At 51.8% G+C, this 18,418-nt stretch overlaps 1 protein-coding gene and 2 long non-coding RNA genes across 6 annotated transcripts in view; all 3 read left to right on the top strand.

The window, feature by feature from the left end:
* Positions 1-3,505: 3,505 nt before the first annotated feature.
* On the top strand, positions 3,506-5,189 carry LOC308239119. Its single transcript, XR_013959691.1, has 3 exons — positions 3,506-3,608; positions 4,346-4,474; positions 5,065-5,189. It is a non-coding gene; the product is annotated as an uncharacterized lncRNA (long non-coding RNA).
* A 1,423-nt stretch (positions 5,190-6,612) lies between these two features.
* On the top strand, positions 6,613-8,325 carry LOC308238936. Its single transcript, XR_013959662.1, has 3 exons — positions 6,613-6,746; positions 7,478-7,606; positions 8,198-8,325. It is a non-coding gene; the product is annotated as an uncharacterized lncRNA (long non-coding RNA).
* Positions 8,326-12,283: 3,958 nt separating this feature from the next.
* Positions 12,284-18,418, top strand: part of LOC308238940 (uncharacterized protein) — a 31,325-nt gene continuing 25,190 nt past the window's right edge. The window contains exons 1-4 of one of the 4 annotated variants that reach the window (XR_013959666.1): positions 14,117-14,244; positions 16,490-16,621; positions 17,213-17,347; positions 18,092-18,219. Coding sequence is in view for 3 of the 4 variants with exons in the window: in XM_080651436.1 (XP_080507562.1) it covers positions 13,091-13,113 (23 nt within the window). In the remaining variant the exon portion in view is untranslated. Of the gene's footprint in view, positions 12,386-12,979; positions 13,114-14,116; positions 14,245-16,489; positions 16,622-17,212; positions 17,348-18,091; positions 18,220-18,418 lie in introns of those variants that run through there. The other 3 variants (XM_080651436.1, XM_080651435.1, XM_080651437.1) reach the window with 3 other exon arrangements.

Genomic DNA, 18,418 nt, shown 5'->3' with positions numbered 1-18,418 from the left:
GAACTACAACCGTCATCGTTCTCATCGGAAACTGAGGTCCAGCACGTTCAGAGCCCCAGGGACAGGAGGAGTGAGGGACAGCTTGCCTTGTCACTCTCATGCACACACCTCCAGGGCATAAGCGCAGCTTCTTGCCTGCCCATCTCATGGTGTCACACACGGCCATGATCAGCCATTAGGGATAGAGGGACTTGATAGACAGGGTCAGGCTATACCGGGCGAAAGGTTGGCGTTGATCTTGTGACCTGAGAGCGTGAATGAGATTCTCAAATGTGCATGTGGTTTCTCCTCACTCTCCAGTGGGCGTCGTCATGAGAGGCCTGTTGTCCGCATAGAAGAGACCACCTCACTCTCTACTTTGGGACTGGAAGTGAACGGATCCTGGAAGAAGTGTTACCCCGCATCTGTCTCATGCCCCCGGGATGCCCGAGAAGGTAAGCATTTTTCTGCCCTGAGGTAAGCCAGTTGGCCAGCATGTGTCTCAACCAAGGCTCTTTATCTACAACGTGTTGGGATCGATGATGACTCCCTAAAAAAAAACCAAACCAACATTCCTTGGAAAAGCTGAACAAAATGAGTGAGAACTACAACCGTCGTCGTTCTCATCGGAAACTGAGGTCCAGCACGTTCCGTATCCTAGGGACAGGAGTGAGGGACAACTTCCCCTTCTCACACGCAAGCAGGCACCTCCCAGTGCTTTAGCAGCTGAGAGGATGTCCTTGGTGTTGATTGCCACTTTTTAAAAAATATTTTTATTGATTTTAGAGAGGAAGGGAGACAGATAGAGAAACATCAAAGATGAGAGAGAATCACTGAGTAGTTGCCTGCTGCACACCCCGAAATGGCAGCCAATGCTGCAGCCTGGTCATGTGCCCTGACTAAGAATGGAACCATGACCTCCAGTCGACGCTCAACTGCTGAGCCAAACCAGTCTGCCCACAGGGCTTCATTTTCACATGAGGAGACCTGTAGCAACAACATGCATCCAAATTTGCAACCCACCTGCACACACAAAATCACACCTGCCCTCACTCATGCCTCAGGGACAGGAGAAGGGACAGTCAGATTCAAGGCCTACGAAAGGGAAGAAGAGGACAGGGATGTTACCTGAGGGCCTGGGCACATTACTCAAACGCACCTGTGCTTTGTGTCCACTTCTCAGGTGGAGCTGCAGTGCCAGGTTCTGCATCGGCCAAGAAGAGAAGACTGTTGACTGCCTGGAACGCCCGAGTTCCCGGGAGTCCCCAAGACGGGTGGTCTGAGTGGCGCCTAGCCAGGATCCCTGAGGAAGGTAAACAATGCTCTGCTCGTCGCTCAGCCATTAGCTTAGGGTATTGGAGCTGCTCGAGGCGGCTTGTTTGGGTGTCCCAATGGGACACGGGTGTCCCTCCAATACTGGACCGAGTGTTTCCTGTCCAGTGGTGGGACCTGGGTCTTGCAGGTCCTGTGGTACTCTGAGGGCATTGCCCCACCCAATGAGCCACAAGTCTGCTTGCTCCATTTTTTAGAACGTGCTGGGATCGATGATGATTCCCCCCAAAAAAACCAAACCAACATTCCTTGGAGCTGAACAAAATGAGTGAGAACTCATACCGTCGTCGTTCTCATCGGAAACTGAGGTCCAGCACGTTAAGAGCCTCAGGGACAGGAGGAGTGAGGGACCGCTTGCCTTTTCACACTCATGCACGCACCTCCAGGGCATAAGCGCAGCTGCCTGCCTGCCCACCTAATAGTGTCACATACGGCCATGATCACCCCTAAGGGATAGAGGGACTTGACAGACAGGGTCAGGCTCTACAGGGTGAAAGGTTGGCGTTGATCTTGTGACCTGAGAGCGTGAATGAGATTCTCAAATGTGCATGTGGTTTCTCCTCACTCTCCAGTTGGCGTCATCATGAGAGGCCTGTTGTCCGCATAGAAGAGACCACCTCACTCTCTACTTTTGGACTGGAAGTGAACGGATCCTGGAAGAAGTGTTACCCCGCCTCTGTCTCATGCCCCCGGGATGCCCGAGAAGGTAAGCATTTTTCTGCCCTGAGGTCAGCCAGTTGGCCAGCATGTGTCTCAACCTAGGCTCTTTATCTACAACGTGTTGGGATCGATGATGACTCCCTAAAAAAAAAACCCAAACCAACATTCCTTGGAAAAGCTGAACAAAATGAGTGAGAACCACACCCGTCGTCGTTCTCATCGGAAACTGAGGTCCAGCACGTTCCGTGTCTTAGGGGCAGGAGTGAGGGACAGCTTCCCCTTCTCACACACAAGCAGGCACCTCCCAGTTTTTTAACATCCATGTGAATTTCCTTTCTGTTGGTTGCCAGTTGTAAAAATATTTTTTCTTACTTATCTCTGAGAAAGATGGAGAGGGAGAGAATCATCAATGGTGAGAGAGGGTCACTGTTTGGTTGACTGCTGCACGCCCCCAACTGGCAGCCGAGGCTGTAGCCTGGTCATGTGCACTGACTAAGAAAGGAACCATGACCTGCTTGTTCATTGGTTGACGTTCAACCACTGAGCAACACCAGCCTGCCACAGGGCTTCATTTTTCACATGAGGAGGCCTGTAGCCACCACAGGCATCCATATTTGCAACACACCTGCACACAGGAAGTCACACCTGCCCTCACTTATGCCTCAGGGACAGGAGAAGGGACAGTCAGATACAAAGCCTACAAATGAGAAGGGGAGGACAGAGATCTTACCTGAGGGCCTGGGCACATTACTCAAACACACCTGTGCTTTGTGTCCACTTCTCAGGTGGAGCTGCAGTGCCAGGTTTTGCATTGGCCAAGAAGAGAAGACTGTTGTCTGCCTGGATCGCCCGAGTTCCCGCGAGTCCTCAAGACGGGTGGCCTGAGTAGCGCCTAGACGGAATCCCTCAGGAAGGTAAGCGATGCTCGGCTCCTGGCACCCATTAGCTTGGGGTATTGGAGCTGTTGGAGGCGGCTTGTTTGGGTGTCCCGATGGGACACTGGTGTCACTCCAACACTGGACTGAGTGTTCCCTGCTTAGTGGTGGCACCTGGGTTCTGGAGGTCCTGTAGGACTCTGAGGGCATTGCCCCACCCAATGAGCCACAAGTCCGATTTCTCCTTTTTTTAGAACGTGCTGGGATCAATGATGATTCCCCCCAAAAAAACCAAACCAACATTCCTTGGAGCTGAACAAAATGAGTGAGAACTCATACCGTCGTCGTTCTCATCGGAAACTGAGGTCCAGCACGTTCAGAGCCCCAGGGACAGGAGGAGTGAGGGACAGCTTGCCTTGTCACACTCATGCACACACCTCCAGGGCATAAGCGCAGCTTCTTGCCTGCCCATCTCATGGTGTCACACACGGCCATGATCAGCCATTAGGGATAGAGGGACTTGATAGACAGGGTCAGGCTATACCGGGCGAAAGGTTGGCGTAGATCTTGTGACCTGAGAGCGTGAAAGAGCTTCTCAAATGTGCATGTGGTTTCTCCTCACTCTCCAGGTGGCGTGGTCATGAGAGGTCTGTTGTCCTTGAAGAATAGACCACCTAGCTCTCTACTTTGGTGTTGGACGTGGGCGGACCTGGAAGAAGTGTTACCCTGGGTCTGCCTGATGCCCTCGGCGCGCTCGAGAAGGTAAGCCTTTCCCTGCCCCCAGGTTAACCAATTGGCCAGCATGTGTCTAAACCAAGGCTCTGTGTCCACAACGTGTTGGGATCGATGATGACTCCCTAAAAAAAAAACCAAACCAACATTCCTTGGAAAAGCTGAACAAAATGAGTGAGAACCACACCCGTCGTCGTTCTCATCGGAAACTGAGGTCCAGCACGTTCCGTGTCCTAGGGACAGTAGTGAGGGACAGCTTCCCCTTCTCACACGCAAGCTGGCACCTCCCAGTGTTAGAGCAGCTGAGAGGATGTCCTTGGTGTTGATTGCCACTTTTTAAAAAATATTTTTATTGATTTTAGAGAGGAAGGGAGACAGATAGAGAAACATCAAAGGTGAGAGAGAATCACTGATTGGTTGCCTGCTCTACACCCCCAAATAGCAGCCAATGCTGCAGCCTGGGCATGAGTCCTGCTAAGAATGGAACCATGACCTCCTGGTTCCGTGGTCGACGCTCTACTGCTGAGCCAAACCAGCCTGCCCACATGACTTCATTTTTCACATGAGGAGGCCTGTAGCCACCAGAGGCATCCATATTTGCAACCCACCTGCACACACAAAATCACACCTGCCCTCACTTATGCCTCATGGACAGGAGAATGGTAGTCAGATTCAAGGCCTACAAAAGGGAAGAAGAGGACAGGGATGTTACCTGAGGGCCTGGGCACATTACTCAAACGCACCTGTGCTTTGTGTCCACTTCTCAGGTGGAGCTGCAGCACCAGGTTCTGCATCGGCCAAGAAGAGAAGAGTGTTGTCTGCCTGGATGACCCAAGTTCCCGGGAGTCCCCAAGACGGGTGGTCTGAATGGCGCCAAGCCAGTATCCCTCAGGAAGGTAAGCGATGCTCTGCTCCTCGCTCAGCCATTAACTTGGGGTATTGGAGCTGCTCGAGGCGGCTTGTTTGGGTGTCCCAATGGGACACGGGTGTCACTCCAACACTGGACTGAGTGTTCCCTGCTCAGTGGTGGGATCTTAGCCCTGCAAGTCCTGTAGGACTCTGAGGGCATTGCCCACCCCATGAGCCACAAGTCCGATTGCTCCATTTTTTAGAACGTGCTGGGATCGATGATTATTCCTCCCAAAAAAACCAAACCAACATTCCTTGGAGCTGAACAAAATGAGTGAGAACTACAACCGTCGTCGTTCTCATCAGAAACTGAGGTCCAGCACGTTCAGAGCCCCAGGGACAGGAGGAGTGAGGGACAGCTTCCTTTGTCACACTCATGCACGCACCTCCAGGCATAAGCGCAGCTACCTGCCTGCCTACCTCAGGGTGTCACACATGACCGTGATCACCCCAAAGGGATAGAGGGACTTGATAGACACGTTCAGGCTCTACCTGGGGGATATTTGGCATGGATCTTGTGACCTGAGAGCGTGAATGAGTTTCTCAAATGTGCATGTGGTTTCTCCTCACTCCCCAGGTGGCGTCGTCACGAGAGTTCTGTTGTCTTTGCAGAATAGACCACCTCGCTCTCTACCTGGGTTTGAACGTGGGCGGATTCTGGAAGAAGTGTTACCCTGGGTCTGCCTCATGCCCCCATGGTGTTTGAGAAGGTAAGCCTTTTTTTTGCCCTAAGTTCAGCCATTTGGCCAGCAGGTGTCTGAACCAAGGCTCTGTGTCCACAACGTGTTGGGATCGATGATGACTCCCTAAAAAAAAAACCAAACCAACATTCCTTGGAAAAGCTGAACAAAATGAGTGAGAACTACAACCGTCGTCGTTCTCATCGGAAACTGAGGTCCAGCACGTTCCGTATCCTAGGGACAGGAGTGAGGGACAGCTTCCCCTTCTCACACACAAGGAGGCACCTCCTACTGTTTTAACAGCTAAGAGGATGTCCTTGATGTTGATTGCCAGTTTTTTAAAAATATTTTTATTGATTTTAGAGAGGAAGGGAGAGAGATAGAGAAACATCAAAGATGAGAGAGAATCACTGATTGGTTGCCTGCTGCACACCCCCAAATGGCAGCCAATGCTGCAGCCTGGTCATGTGCCCTGACTAAGAATGGAACCATGACGTCCTGGTTCATTGGTCGACGCTCAACCACTGAGCCACACCAGCCTGCCCACAGGGCTTCATTTTTCACATGAGGAGGCCTGTAGCCACCACAGGCATCCGTTTTTGCAACCCACCTGCACACCGGAAGTCGCACCTGCCCTCACTTCTGCCTCAGGGACAGGAGAAGGGACAGTCAGATGCAAAGCCTACAAAAGGGAAGAGGAGAACATGTTAGCTGGGGGCCTGGGCACATTATTAAAACGCACCTGTGCTTTGTGTCCACTTCTCAGGTGGAGCTGCAGCACCAAGTTCTGCATCGGCCAAGAAGAGAAGACTGTTGTCTGCCTGGAAAGCCCAAGTTCCCACTAGTCCCCAAGACGGGTGGCCTGAGTGGCGCCTAGCCGGGATCCCTAAGGAAGGTAAGCGATGTTGTGCTCCTCGCTCAGCCATTAGCATTTGCGGTATTGGAGCTGTTGGAGGCGCTTGTTTGGGTGTCCCGATGGGACACGAGTGTCACTAGAACACTGGAATTACTGTTCCCTGCTCAGTGGTGGCACCTGTGTCCTGCAGGTCCTGTAGGACTCTGAGGGCATTGCCCCACCCCATGAGCCACAAGTCCGCTTGCTCCATTTTTTAGAACGTGCTGGGATCGATGATGATTTCCCCCAAAAAAACCAAACCAACATTCCTTGGAGCTGAACAAAATGAGTGAGAACTACAACCGTCGTCGTTCTCATCGGAAACTGAGGTCTAGCAGTTTCAAACTCATGCACACACCTCCAGGGCATAAGCGCAGCTGCCTGCCTGCCCACCTCACGGTGTCACACATTGACATGATCACCCCTAAGGGATAGAGGTACTTGATAGACAGCTTCAGGCTCTACCTGGGGGATATTTGGCGTGGATCTTGTGACCTGAGAGCGTGAATGAGATTCTCAAATGTGCATGTGGTTTCTCCTCACTCTCCAGTTGGCGTCGTCATGAGAGGTCTGTTGTCCGCATAGAAGAGACCACCTCACTTTTTACTTTGGAATTGGAAGTGAACGGATCCTGGAAGAAGTGTTACCCCACATCTGCCTCATGCCCCCGGGATGCCCAAGAAGGTAAGCATTTTTCTGCCCTAAGGTCAGCCATTTGGCCAGCATGTGCCTCAACCAAGGCTCTTTATCTACAACGTGTTGGGATCGATGATGACTCCCTAAAAAAAAACCAAACCAACATTCCTTGGAAAAGCTGAACAAAATGAGTGAGAACTACAACCGTCGTCGTTCTCATCGGAAACTGAGGTCCAGCACGTTCCGTATCCTAGGGACAGGAGTGAGGGACAGCTTCACCTTCTCACACGCAAGCAGGCACCTCTCAGTGCTTTAGCAGCTGAGAGGATGTCCTTGGTGTTGATTGCCAGTTTTTAAAAAATATTTTTACTGATTTTAGAGAGGAAGGGAGACAGATAGAGAAACATCAAAGATGAGAGAGAATCACTGATTAGTTGCCTGCTGCACACCCCCAAATGGCAGCCAATGCTGCAGCCTGGTCATGTGCCCTAAGAATGGAACCATGACCTCCTGGTTCAGTGGTCGACGCTCAACTGCTGAGCCAAACCAGCCTCCCTCAGGGCTTCATTTTCACATGAGGAAACCTGTTACCACAACATGCATCCAAATTTGCAACCCACCTGCACACACAAAATCACACCTGCCCTAACTCATGCTTCAGGGACAGGAGAAGGGACAGTCATATTCAAGGCCTACGAAAGGAAGAAGAGAACAGGGATGTTACCTGAGGGCCTGGGCACATTACTCAAACGCACCTGTGCTTTATATTCACTTCTCAGGTAGAGCTGCAGCGCCAGTTTCTTCATCAGTCAAGGAGAGAATACTGTTGACTGCCTGGAACGCCCGAATTCCCGGGAGTCCCCAAGACGGGTGGTCTGAGTGGCGCCTAGCCAGGATCCCTCAGGAAGGTAAGCAATGCTCTGCTCGTCGCTCAGCCATTAGCTTGGGGTATTGGAGCTGCTCGAGGCGGCTTGTTTGGGTGTCCCACTGGGACACGGGTGTCCCTCCAATACTGGACTGAGTGTTCCCTGTCCAGTGGTGGGACCTGGGTCCTGCAGGTCCTGTAGTAGCTTAGGGCATTGCCCCACCCAATGAGCCACAAGTCTGCTTGCTCCATTTTTTAGAACGTGCTGGGATCGATGATGATTCCCCCCAAAAAAACCAAACCAACATTCCTTGGAGCTGAACAAAATGAGTGAGAACTCATACCGTCGTCGTTCTCATCGGAAACTGAGGTCCAGCACGTTAAGAGCCCCAGGGACAGGAGGAGTGAGGGACCGCTTGCCTTTTCACACTCATGCTCGCACCTCCAGGGCATAAGCGCAGCTGCCTGCCTGCCCACCTCATAGTGTCACATACGGCCATGATCACCCCTAAGGGATAGAGGGACCTGATAGAAAGGTTCAGGCTGTACCTGGGGGATATTTGGCGTGAATCTTGTTACCTGAGACTGTGAATGAGTTTCTCAAATGTGCATGTGGTTTCTCCTCACTCTGCAGTTGGCATCGTCATCAGAGGTCTGTTGTCCGCATAGAAGAGACCACCTCACTCTCTACTTTGGGGTTGGACGTGGACGGATCCTGGAAGAAGTGTTACTCCGTGTCGGCCCCATGCCCCCGGGGTGCCCGAGAAGGTAACCCTTTCCCTGCACCAAGGTCATCCAGTTGGCCAGTATGTGTCTGAACCAAGGCTCTGTGTCCATAACGTGTTGGGATCGATGATGACTCCCTAAAAAAAAACACCAAACCAACATTCCTTGGAAAAGCTGAACAAAATGAGTGAGAACAACACCCGTCGTCGTTCTCATCGGAAACTGAGGTCCAGCACGTTTCGTATCCTAGGGACAGGAGTGAGGGACAGCTTCCCCTTCTCACAAGCAAGCAGGCACCTCCCAGTGTTTTAACATCCAAGTGAATTCTCTTCCTGTTGGTTGCCAGTTGTAAAAATATTTTTTCTTACTTATCTCTGAGAGAGGTGGAGAGGGAGAGAAACATCAATGGGGAGAGAGGGTCACTGCTTGGCTCACTGCTGCATGCACCCAACTGGCAGCGGAGGCTGTAGCCTGGTCATGTGCCCTGACTAAGAATGGAACCATGACCTCCTGGTTCATTGGTTGACGCTCAACCCCTGAGCCACACCAGCCTGCCCACAGGGCTTCATTTTTCACGTGAGGAGGCCTGTAGCCACCACAGGCATCCATATTTGCAACACACCTGCACACAGGAAGTCACACCTGCCCTCACTTATGCCTCAGGGACAGGAGAAGGGACAGTCAGATTCAAGGCCTACGAAAAGGAAGAGGATTACAGGGATGTTATCTGAGGGCCTGGGCACATTACTCAAATGCACCTGTGCTTTGTGTCCACTTCTCAGGTGGAGCTGCAGCGCCAGGTTCTGCATCGGCCAAGAATAGAAGACTGTTGTCTGCCTGGATGGCACCAGTTCCCGCGAGTCCCCAACAAGGGTAGCCCTGTGTGTGCCCTAGCCGGGATCCCTCAGGAAGGTAAGCGATGCTCTGCTCCTCGCTCAGCCATTAGCATTTGGAGTTTTGGAGCTGCTGGAGGCGGCTTGTTTGGGTGTCCCGATGGGACACAAGTGTCCCTCCAACACTGGACTGAATGTTCTCTGCTCAGTGGTGGGATCTGGTTCCTGCAGGTCCTGTAGGACTCTGAGGGCATTGCCCCAACCAATGACCCACAAGTCTGCCTGCTCCATTTTTTAGAACGTGCTGGGATCGATGATGATTCCCCCCCAAAAAACCAAACCAACATTCCTTGGAGCTGAACAAAATGAGTGAGAACTACAACCGTCGTCGTTCTCATCGGAAACTGAGGTCCAGCACGTTCAGAGCCCCAGGGACAGGAGGAGTGAGGGACAGCTTCCTTTGTCACACTCATGCACGCACCTCCAGGCATAAGCGCAGCTACCTGCCTGCCCACCTCAGGGTGTCACACATGACTGTGATCACCCCAAAGGGATAGAGGGACTTGATAGACACGTTCAGGCTCTACCTGGGGGATATTTGGCATGTATCTTGTGACCTGAGAGCGTGAATGAGTTTCTCAAATGTGCATGTGGTTTCTCCTCACTCTCCAGTTGGCGTCGTCATGAGAGGTCTGTTGTCCGCATAGAAGAGACCACCTCACTTTTTACTTTGGGATTGGAAGTGAACGGATCCTGGAAGAAGTGTTACCCCGCGTCTGTCTCATGCCCCCGGGGTGCCCAAGAAGGTAAGCATTTTTCTGCCCTAAGGTCAGCCATTTGGCCAGCATGTGTCTCAACCAAGGCTCTTTATCTACAACGTGTTGGGATCGATGATGACTCCCTAAAAAAAAACCAAACCAACATTCCTTGGAAAAGCTGAACAAAATGAGTGAGAACTACACCCGTCGTCGTTCTCATCGGAAACTGAGGTCCAGCACGTTCCGTATCCTAGGGACAGGAGTGAGGGACAGCTTCACCTTCTCACACGCAAGCAGGCACCTCTCAGTGCTTTAGCAGCTGAGAGGATGTCCTTGGTGTTGATTGCCAGTTTTTAAAAAATATTTTTATTGATTTTAGAGAGGAAGGGAGACAGACAGAGAAACATCAAAGATGAGAGAGAATCACTGATTAGTTGCCTGCTGCACACCCCCAAATGGCAGCCAATGCTGCAGCCTGGTCATGTGCCCTAAGAATGGAACCATGACCTCCTGGTTCAGTGGTCGACGCTCAACTGCTGAGCCAAACCAGCCTCCCTCAGGGCTTTATTTTCACATGAGGAGACCTGTTACCACAACATGCATCCAAATTTGCAACCCACCTGCACACACAAAATCACACCTGCCCTAACTCATGCTTCAGGGACAGGAGAAGGGACAGTCATATTCAAGGCCTACGAATGGGAAGAAGAGGACAGGGATGTTACCTGAAGGCCTGGGCACATTACTCAAACGCACCTGTGCTTTATATTCACTTCTCAGGTAGAGCTGCAGCGCCAGTTTCTTCATCAGTCAAGGAGAGAAGACTGTTGACTGCCTGGAACGCCCGAATTCCCGGGAGTCCCCAAGACGGGTGGTCTGAGTGGTGCCTAGCCAGGATCCCTCAGGAAGGTAAGCAATGCTCTGCTCGTCGCTCAGCCATTAGCTTGGGGTATTGGAGCTGCTCGAGGCGGCTTGTTTGGGTGTCCCACTGGGACACGGGTGTCCCTCCAATACTGGACTGAGTGTTCCCTGTCCAGTGGTGGGACCTGGGTCCTGCAGGTCCTGTAGTACCTGAGGGCATTGCCCCACCCAATGAGCCACAAGTCTGCTTGCTCCATTTTTTAGAACGTGCTGGGATCGATGATGATTCCCCCCAAAAAAAACCAAACCAACATTCCTTGGAGCTGAACAAAATGAGTGAGAACTCATACCGTCGTCGTTCTCATCGGAAACTGAGGTCCAGCACGTTAAGAACCTCAGGGACAGGAGGAGTGAGGGACCGCTTGCCTTTTCACACTCATGCTCGCACCTCCAGGGCATAAGCGCAGCTGCCTGCCTGCCCACCTCATAGTGTCACATACGGCCATGATCAACCCTAAGGCATAGAGGGACCTGATAGAAAGGTTCAGGCTGTACCTGGGGGATATTTGGCATGAATCTTGTTACCTGAGACTGTGAATGAGTTTCTCAAATGTGCATGTGGTTTCTCCTCACTCTGCAGTTGGCATCGTCATCAGAGGTCTGTTGTCTGCATAGAAGAGACCACCTCACTCTCTACTTTGGGGTTGGACGTGGACGGATCTTGGAAGAAGTGTTACTCCGTGTCAGCCTCATGCCCTCGGGGTGCCCGAGAAGGTAATTCTTTCCCTGCACCAAGGTCATCCAGTTGGCCAGTATGTGTCTGAACCAAGGCTCTGTGTCCACAACGTGTTGGGATCGATGATGACTCCCTAAAAAAAAACACCAAACCAACATTCCTTGGAAAAGCTGAACAAAATGAGTGAGAACCACACTCGTCGTCGTTCTCATCGGAAACTGAGGTCCAGCACGTTCTGTATTTTAGGGACAGGAGTGAGGGACAACTTCCCCTTCTCACAAGCAAGCAGGCACCTCCCAGTGTTTTAACATCCAAGTGAATTCTCTTCCTGTTGGTTGCCAGTTGTAAAAATATTTTTTCTTACTTATCTCTGAGAGAGGTGGAGAGGGAGAGAAACATCAATGGGGAGAGAGGGTCACTGCTTGGTTGACTGCTGCACACCCCCAACTGGCAGCCGAGGCTGTAGCCTGGTCCTGTGCCCTGACTAAGAATGGAATCATGACCTCCTGGTTCATTGGTTGACGCTCAACCCCTGAGCCACACCAGCCTGCCCACAGGGCTTCATTTTTCACATGAGGAGGCCTGTAGCCACCACAGGCATCCATATTTGCAACACACCTGCACACAGGAAGTCACACCTGCCCTCACTTATGCCTCAGGGACAGGAGAAGGGACAGTCAGATTCAAGGCCTACGAAAAGGAAGAGGATTACAGGGATGTTATCTGAGGGCCTGGGCACATTTCTCAAACGCACCTGTGCTTTGTGTCCACTTCTCAGGTGGAGCTGCAGCGCCAGGTTCTGCATCGGCCAAGAATAGAAGACTGTTGTCTGCCTGGATGGCACCAGTTCCCGCGAGTCCCCAACAAGGGTAGCCCTGTGTGTGCCCTAGCCGGGATCCCTCAGGAAGGTAAGCGATGCTCTGCTCCTCGCTCAGCCATTAGCATTTGGAGTTTTGGAGCTGCTGGAGGCGGCTTGTTTGGGTGTCCCGATGGGACACGAGTGTCCCTCCAACACTGGACTGAATGTTCTCTGCTCAGTGGTGGGATCTGGTTCCTGCAGGTCCTGTAGGACGCTGAGGGCATTGCCCCAACCAATGACCCACATGTCCGCCTGCTCCATTTTTTAGAACGTGCTGGGATCGATGATGATTCCCCCCCAAAAAACCAAACCAACATTCCTTGGAGCTGAACAAAATGAGTGAGAACTCTTACCGTCGTCGTTCTCATCGGAAACTGAGGTCCAGCACGTTAAGAGCCCCAGGGACAGGAGGAGTGAGGGACAGCTTCCTTTGTCACACTCATGCACGCACCTCCAGGGCATAAGCGCAGCTGCCTGCCTGCCCACCTCATGGTGTCACACACGGCCATGATCACCCCTAAGGGATAGAGGGACTTGATAGACACGTTCAGGCTCTACCTGGGGGATATTGGGCGTGGATCTTGTGACCTGAGACCATGAATGAGATTCTCAAATGTGCATGTGGTTTCTCCTCACTCTCCAGTTGGCGTTGTCATGAGAGGTCTGTTGTCCACATAGAAGAGGCCACCTCACTCTCTACTTTGGGATTGGAAGTGGACGAATCCTGGAAGAAGTGTTACCCCACGTCTGTCTCATGCCCCTGGGCTGCACGAGAAGGTAAGCATTTTTCTGCCCAAAGTTCAGCCATTTGGCCAGCATGTGTCTGAACCAAGGCTCTGTGTCCACAACGTGTTGGGATCGATGATGACTCCCTAAAAAAAAAAACCAAACCAACATTCCTTGGAAAAGCTGAACAAAATGAGTGAGAACTACACCCGTCGTCGTTCTCATCGGAAACTGAGGTCCAGCACGTTCCGTATCCTAGGGACAGGAGTGAGGGATAGCTTCCCCTTCTCACATGCAAGCAGGCACCTCCCAGTGTTTTAGCAGCTGAGAGGATGTCCTTGGTGTTGATTGCCAGTTTTTAAAAAATATTTTTATTGATTTTATTTTTTATTTTATTTTATTTTTTTAACTATTTTTTTTTAATATATTTTATTGATATTTTACAGAGAGGAAGGGAAAGGGATAGAGAGCTAGAAACATCGATGAGAGAGAAACATCGATCAGCTGCCTCCTGCACACCCCCCACTGGGGATGTGCCCGCAACCAAGGTACATGCCCTTGACCGGATTCGAACCCGGGACCCTTCAGTCCGCAGGCCGACGCTCTATCCACTGAGCCAAACCGGTTTCGGCTTTTTATTGATTTTAGAGAGGAAGGGAGAGAGAGAGAGAAACATCAAAGATGAGAGAGAATCACTGATTGGTTGCCTGCTCTACACCCCCCAATGGCAGCCAATGCTGCAGCCTGGTCATGTGCCCTGACTAAGAATGGAACCATGACCTCCTGGTTCAGTGGTCGATGCTCAACTGCTGAGCCACACCAGCCTGTCCACAGGACTTTATTTTTCACGTGAGGAGGCCTGTAGCCACCACAGGCATCCACTTTTGCAACACACACCTGCACACACAAAATCACACCTGCCCTCACTCATGCCTCAGGGACTGGAGAAGGGACAGTCAGATGCAAGCCTACAAAAGGGAAGAGGAGAACAGGGATGTTACCTGAGGACATGGGCACATTACTCAAACACACCTGTGCTTTGTTTCCACTTCTTAGGTGGAGCTGCAGCGCCAGGTTCTGCATTGGCCAAGAAGAGAAGACTTGTCTACCTGAATGGCCCTTGTTCCTGGCGTCTCGGTGACGGGTGGCCTGAGTAGAGCCGAGTCTGGATCCCTCAGGAAGGTAAGCGATGCTCTGTTCCTCGTTCAGCATTAGCATTTGGGGTATTTGAGCTGCTGAAGGTGGCTTGTTTGGGTGTCCCGATGGGACATGGGTGTCACTCCAACACTGGACTGAGTGTTCCCTGCTCAGTGGTGGGACTTGAGTCCTGTAGGTCCTGTAGGACTGAGGACATTGCCCCACCCAATGAGCCACAAGTCCACTTGCCCCATTTTTTATTTATTTATTTTTTAATATATTTTATTGATATTTTACAGAGAGGAAGGGAGAGGGATAGAGAGCTAGAAACATCGATGAGAGAGAAACATCGATCAGCTCCCTCCTGCACACCTCCCAATGGGGATGTGCCCGCAACCAAGGTACATGCCCTTGACCTTAATCGAACCCGGGACCCTTCAGTCCGCAGGCCGATGCTCCATCCACTGAGCCAAAGCGGTTTCAGCTGCCCCATTTTTTAGAATGTGCTGGGATAGATGATGATTTACCCAAAAAAAACCAAACCAGCATTACTAAGAGCTGAACAAAATGAGTGAGAACTCATACCATCATCGTACTCATCAGAATCTGAGATTCAGCAATTTCAGAGCCCCAGGGACAGGATGAATGATGACAGCTTCCCTTGTTACACTCATGCAGGCACGTCCCATGTCGTCTGCATTTTAGCCTGTCTTGTCTTATGGTCAGTGTCTTCTTCACCATGGTTGGGTGTCCTTGACGGAACAATTTTGATTGGTATGCGTGTGCTGTGTAGGCACGGTGTCCGTCAAGCACCTCATCTGTAGGAGTTGGAGAGTGTGGCCGTGGTCTTGAACCAGGGAGCTCATGGTGTTGGTCTGCGTTGGTCTTGTTTGCTCTGCCATGGTAGCCCCTGTAGCTCTGACCTGGGCAGCAAAGGAAAAATCGTGCATGGCTCCTCATTAGGTCCCATTTTTCTGCTGGCAGTGATAGCTATTCTTGCCTTTTGACTTGGTGAGAAATTGTGAGTTCCCTACGGCGTTTTGGGGGTACGTTGCCGATAGTAGGCCTTGGTGCTGCAGTTGTGACATCCTACTCCTAACCCTCGCTATTAGTCCACATGCATGTGGACTGTGCTGGGTTCCCAGCACTGAGGTGATGCTGCCGGTGGTGATGACCAGGGCACGTTGCAACAAGAGGGCAGGTCTGGGGAGGACTCCCATGTCCTTCCGTGTTATGTACTTGCTGTTTGCTTTGAGGGAGGTCTTTTGCTTCCCGTGGGTGTTACTTTTTTTTTAAATACACATTTATTGATTTCAAAGAGGATGGGAGAGAGAAGTATCAGTGAGATGGCAGAAACAGCTATCGATTGGCTCCCTCCCGCGCACCCCCTACTGGGGATGGAGCCATCAATCCCGGGCATGTGCCGTGAACGGGAATCAAACCGTGACGACCTGCTGGTTCATGGGTCAAGGCTCCAGCCCTGAGCCAAAGGAGCAGGCTGAGGATGCTACTTCTAAAAGAGCCGTGGGTGCGGGAAGGTCTCCTGGCCGGTCAGAGCCTGAGTTCTCTGCCTGGGAAATGTGTGGTTTCTGGTTGGGAATGTGGCCTCGTCCCACGCGGCGGTGTTGATGAGAGATGGCCAGTAAGGACCACCCACCCGTCTGCTTTCCCTGTGTCCCCTTGAGGGCATTCAGCTTGGTTTACACAGAAGTGTGCCTGGCTGAGGTGGCTTGTCCCCTTAAGGGAGGCTACATACATGTGGCCAGTGTGCTCACGATGCCTGTCTCTGTGTGGGTGGTTCGTTTCTATTTCCCCTGCGGCTCCTTAACGTGTATTTGCCCGGTGACAGTTTTCAGGGACAAAATGTCCAAGTAGAGAGCCATCCTGCTTCTTAAGGGCAGGATGTGTGTGCTTTTGGTCACAACTTCTCGCAGAACGTGTGTGCTTTTGGTCACAACTTCTCGCCTATTTAGCAGTCGCATGAGGTAAGAGATTGTGGGGTTCTGTTTGTTGAACAAACACTCTTTTTTTCGATGGGAGGCAGGGAGCGTGTCTAGGACGCTGGGCACAGGGCTTCATGTTTCCCTTGAGGAGGCCGCTGCCCACAACACATGAGATGTATCATTTGTCTGACCTGCGCGCATGGTGTAACACCCGCCATTCATATCTCAGGGAGAGAAAAATGTGAGGGATTCACAGGCCCAGTAAGAGGAGGAGAATGATGTGGGTTCAATCCACAGGACCGGGGCACATTACTCACACACACCTGTGCTTTGTGTCCACTTCTCAGGTGGCGCTGCAGTGCCAGGTTCTGCATCGGCCAAGAAGAGGAGACTGTTGTCTGCCCGGATGGCCTGAGTTCCTGGGAGTCCCCGAGGAAGGGTGGCCCTGTGTGGGCGGCGAGCTGGGATCCCTCAGGAAGGTAAGCGATGCTCTGCTCCTCGCTCAGCCATTAGCTTTGGGTATTGGAGCTGTTGGAGGTGGCTTGTTTGGGTGTCAGATGACACACTGGTTGTCCCGCCAACACTGAACTGAGTGTTCCCTGCTCAGTGGTGGGACCTGGGTCCTGCAGGCCCAGGAGGAATCTGAGGGCATTGCCCCACCCCATGTGCCACAAGTCCACTTGCTCCATTTTTTAGAACGTGCTGGGATCGATGATGATTCCCTAAAAAAAAACACCAAACCAACATTCCTTGGAGCTGAACAAAATGAGTGAGAACTCATACCGTCGTCGTTCTCATCGGAAACTGAGGTCCAGCACGTTCAGAGCCCCAGGGACAGGAGGAGTGAGGGACAGCTTCCTTTGTCACACTCATGCACGCACCTCCAGGGCATAAGCGCAGCTACCTGCCTGCCCACCTCATGGTGTCACACATGACCGTGATCCCTAAAGGATAGAGGGACTGGGTAGACAAGAGAAGGCTGTTCCTGGGGAAAGGTTGTCGTGGATCTTGTGACCTGAGATCGTGAATGAGTTTCACAAATGTGCATGTGGTTTCTCCTCACTCCCCAGGTGGCGTCGTCATGGAGAGGCCTGTTGTCCTCATAGAAGAGACCACCTCCCCCTCCACCTGGGGGTCGGATATGGGCGGATCCTGGAAGAAGTGTTAACCTGGATCTGTCTCATGCCCCCGGGGCACTCGAGTAGGTAAGCCTTTCTCTGCCCCAAGTTCAGCCATTTGGCCAGCATGTGTCTGAATCAAGGCTCTGTGTCCACAACGTGTTGGGATCGATGATGACTCCCTAAAAAAAAAACCAAACCAACATTCCTTGGAAAAGCTGAACAAAATGAGTGAGAACTACACCCGTCGTCGTTCTCATCGGAAACTGAGGTCCAGCACGTTCCGTATCCTAGGGACAGGAGTGAGGGACAGCTTCCCCTTCTCACACCCAAGCAGGCACCTCCCAGTGTTTTAGCAGTTGAGAGGATGTCCTTGATGTTGATTGCCATTTTTAAAAAAATATTTTTATTGATTTTAGAGAGGAAGGGAGAGAGAGAAGAGAGAAACATCAATGGTGAGAGAGAATCACTGATTGGTTGCCTGCTGCACGCCCCCAACTGCCAGCCGCGGCTGCAGCATGGGCATGTTACCTGACTAAGAATGGAACCATGACCTCCTGGTTCATAGGTTGACGCTCAACCCCTGAGCTACACCATTCTGTACACCGGACGTCATTTTTCACGTGAGGAGGCCTGTAGCCCCAACAGGCATCCACTTTTGCAACACACACCTGCACACAGGAAGTCACACCTGCCCTCTCTTATGCCTCAGGGACAGGAGAAGGGACAATCAGATGCAAGGCCTACAAAAGGGAAGAGGAGAACAGGGATGTTACCTGAGGACCTGGGCACATTACTCAAACACACCTGTGCTTTGTGTCTACTTCTCAGGTGGAACTGCCGCGCCTCGTTATTCATCGGCCAAGAAGAGAAGACTGTTGTCTCCCTGGATGGCCCTTGTTCCTGGAGTCCCGGAGACAGGTAGCCTGAGTGGCGCCTAGCCAGGATCCCTCAGGAAGGTAAGCGATGCTCTGCTCCTCGCTCAGCCATTAGCTTTGGGCCTTGGAGCTCCTGGAGGTAGCTTGTTTGGGTGTCTGATGGCACATGGGGTGTCCCTCCAACACTGGATTGAGTGTTCCCTGCTCAGTAGTGGGACCTGGGTCTTGCAGGCCCTAGAGGACTCTGAGGGCATTGCCTCACCCAATGAGCCACAAGTCC

This window comes from Plecotus auritus (genome assembly GCF_963455305.1).
Source record: "Plecotus auritus genome assembly, chromosome: 15".
NCBI lineage: Eukaryota > Metazoa > Chordata > Mammalia > Chiroptera > Vespertilionidae > Plecotus > Plecotus auritus.
Note: the sequence above shows the minus strand (reverse complement) of the source record. Positions and strands in the feature narration are given on the sequence as shown.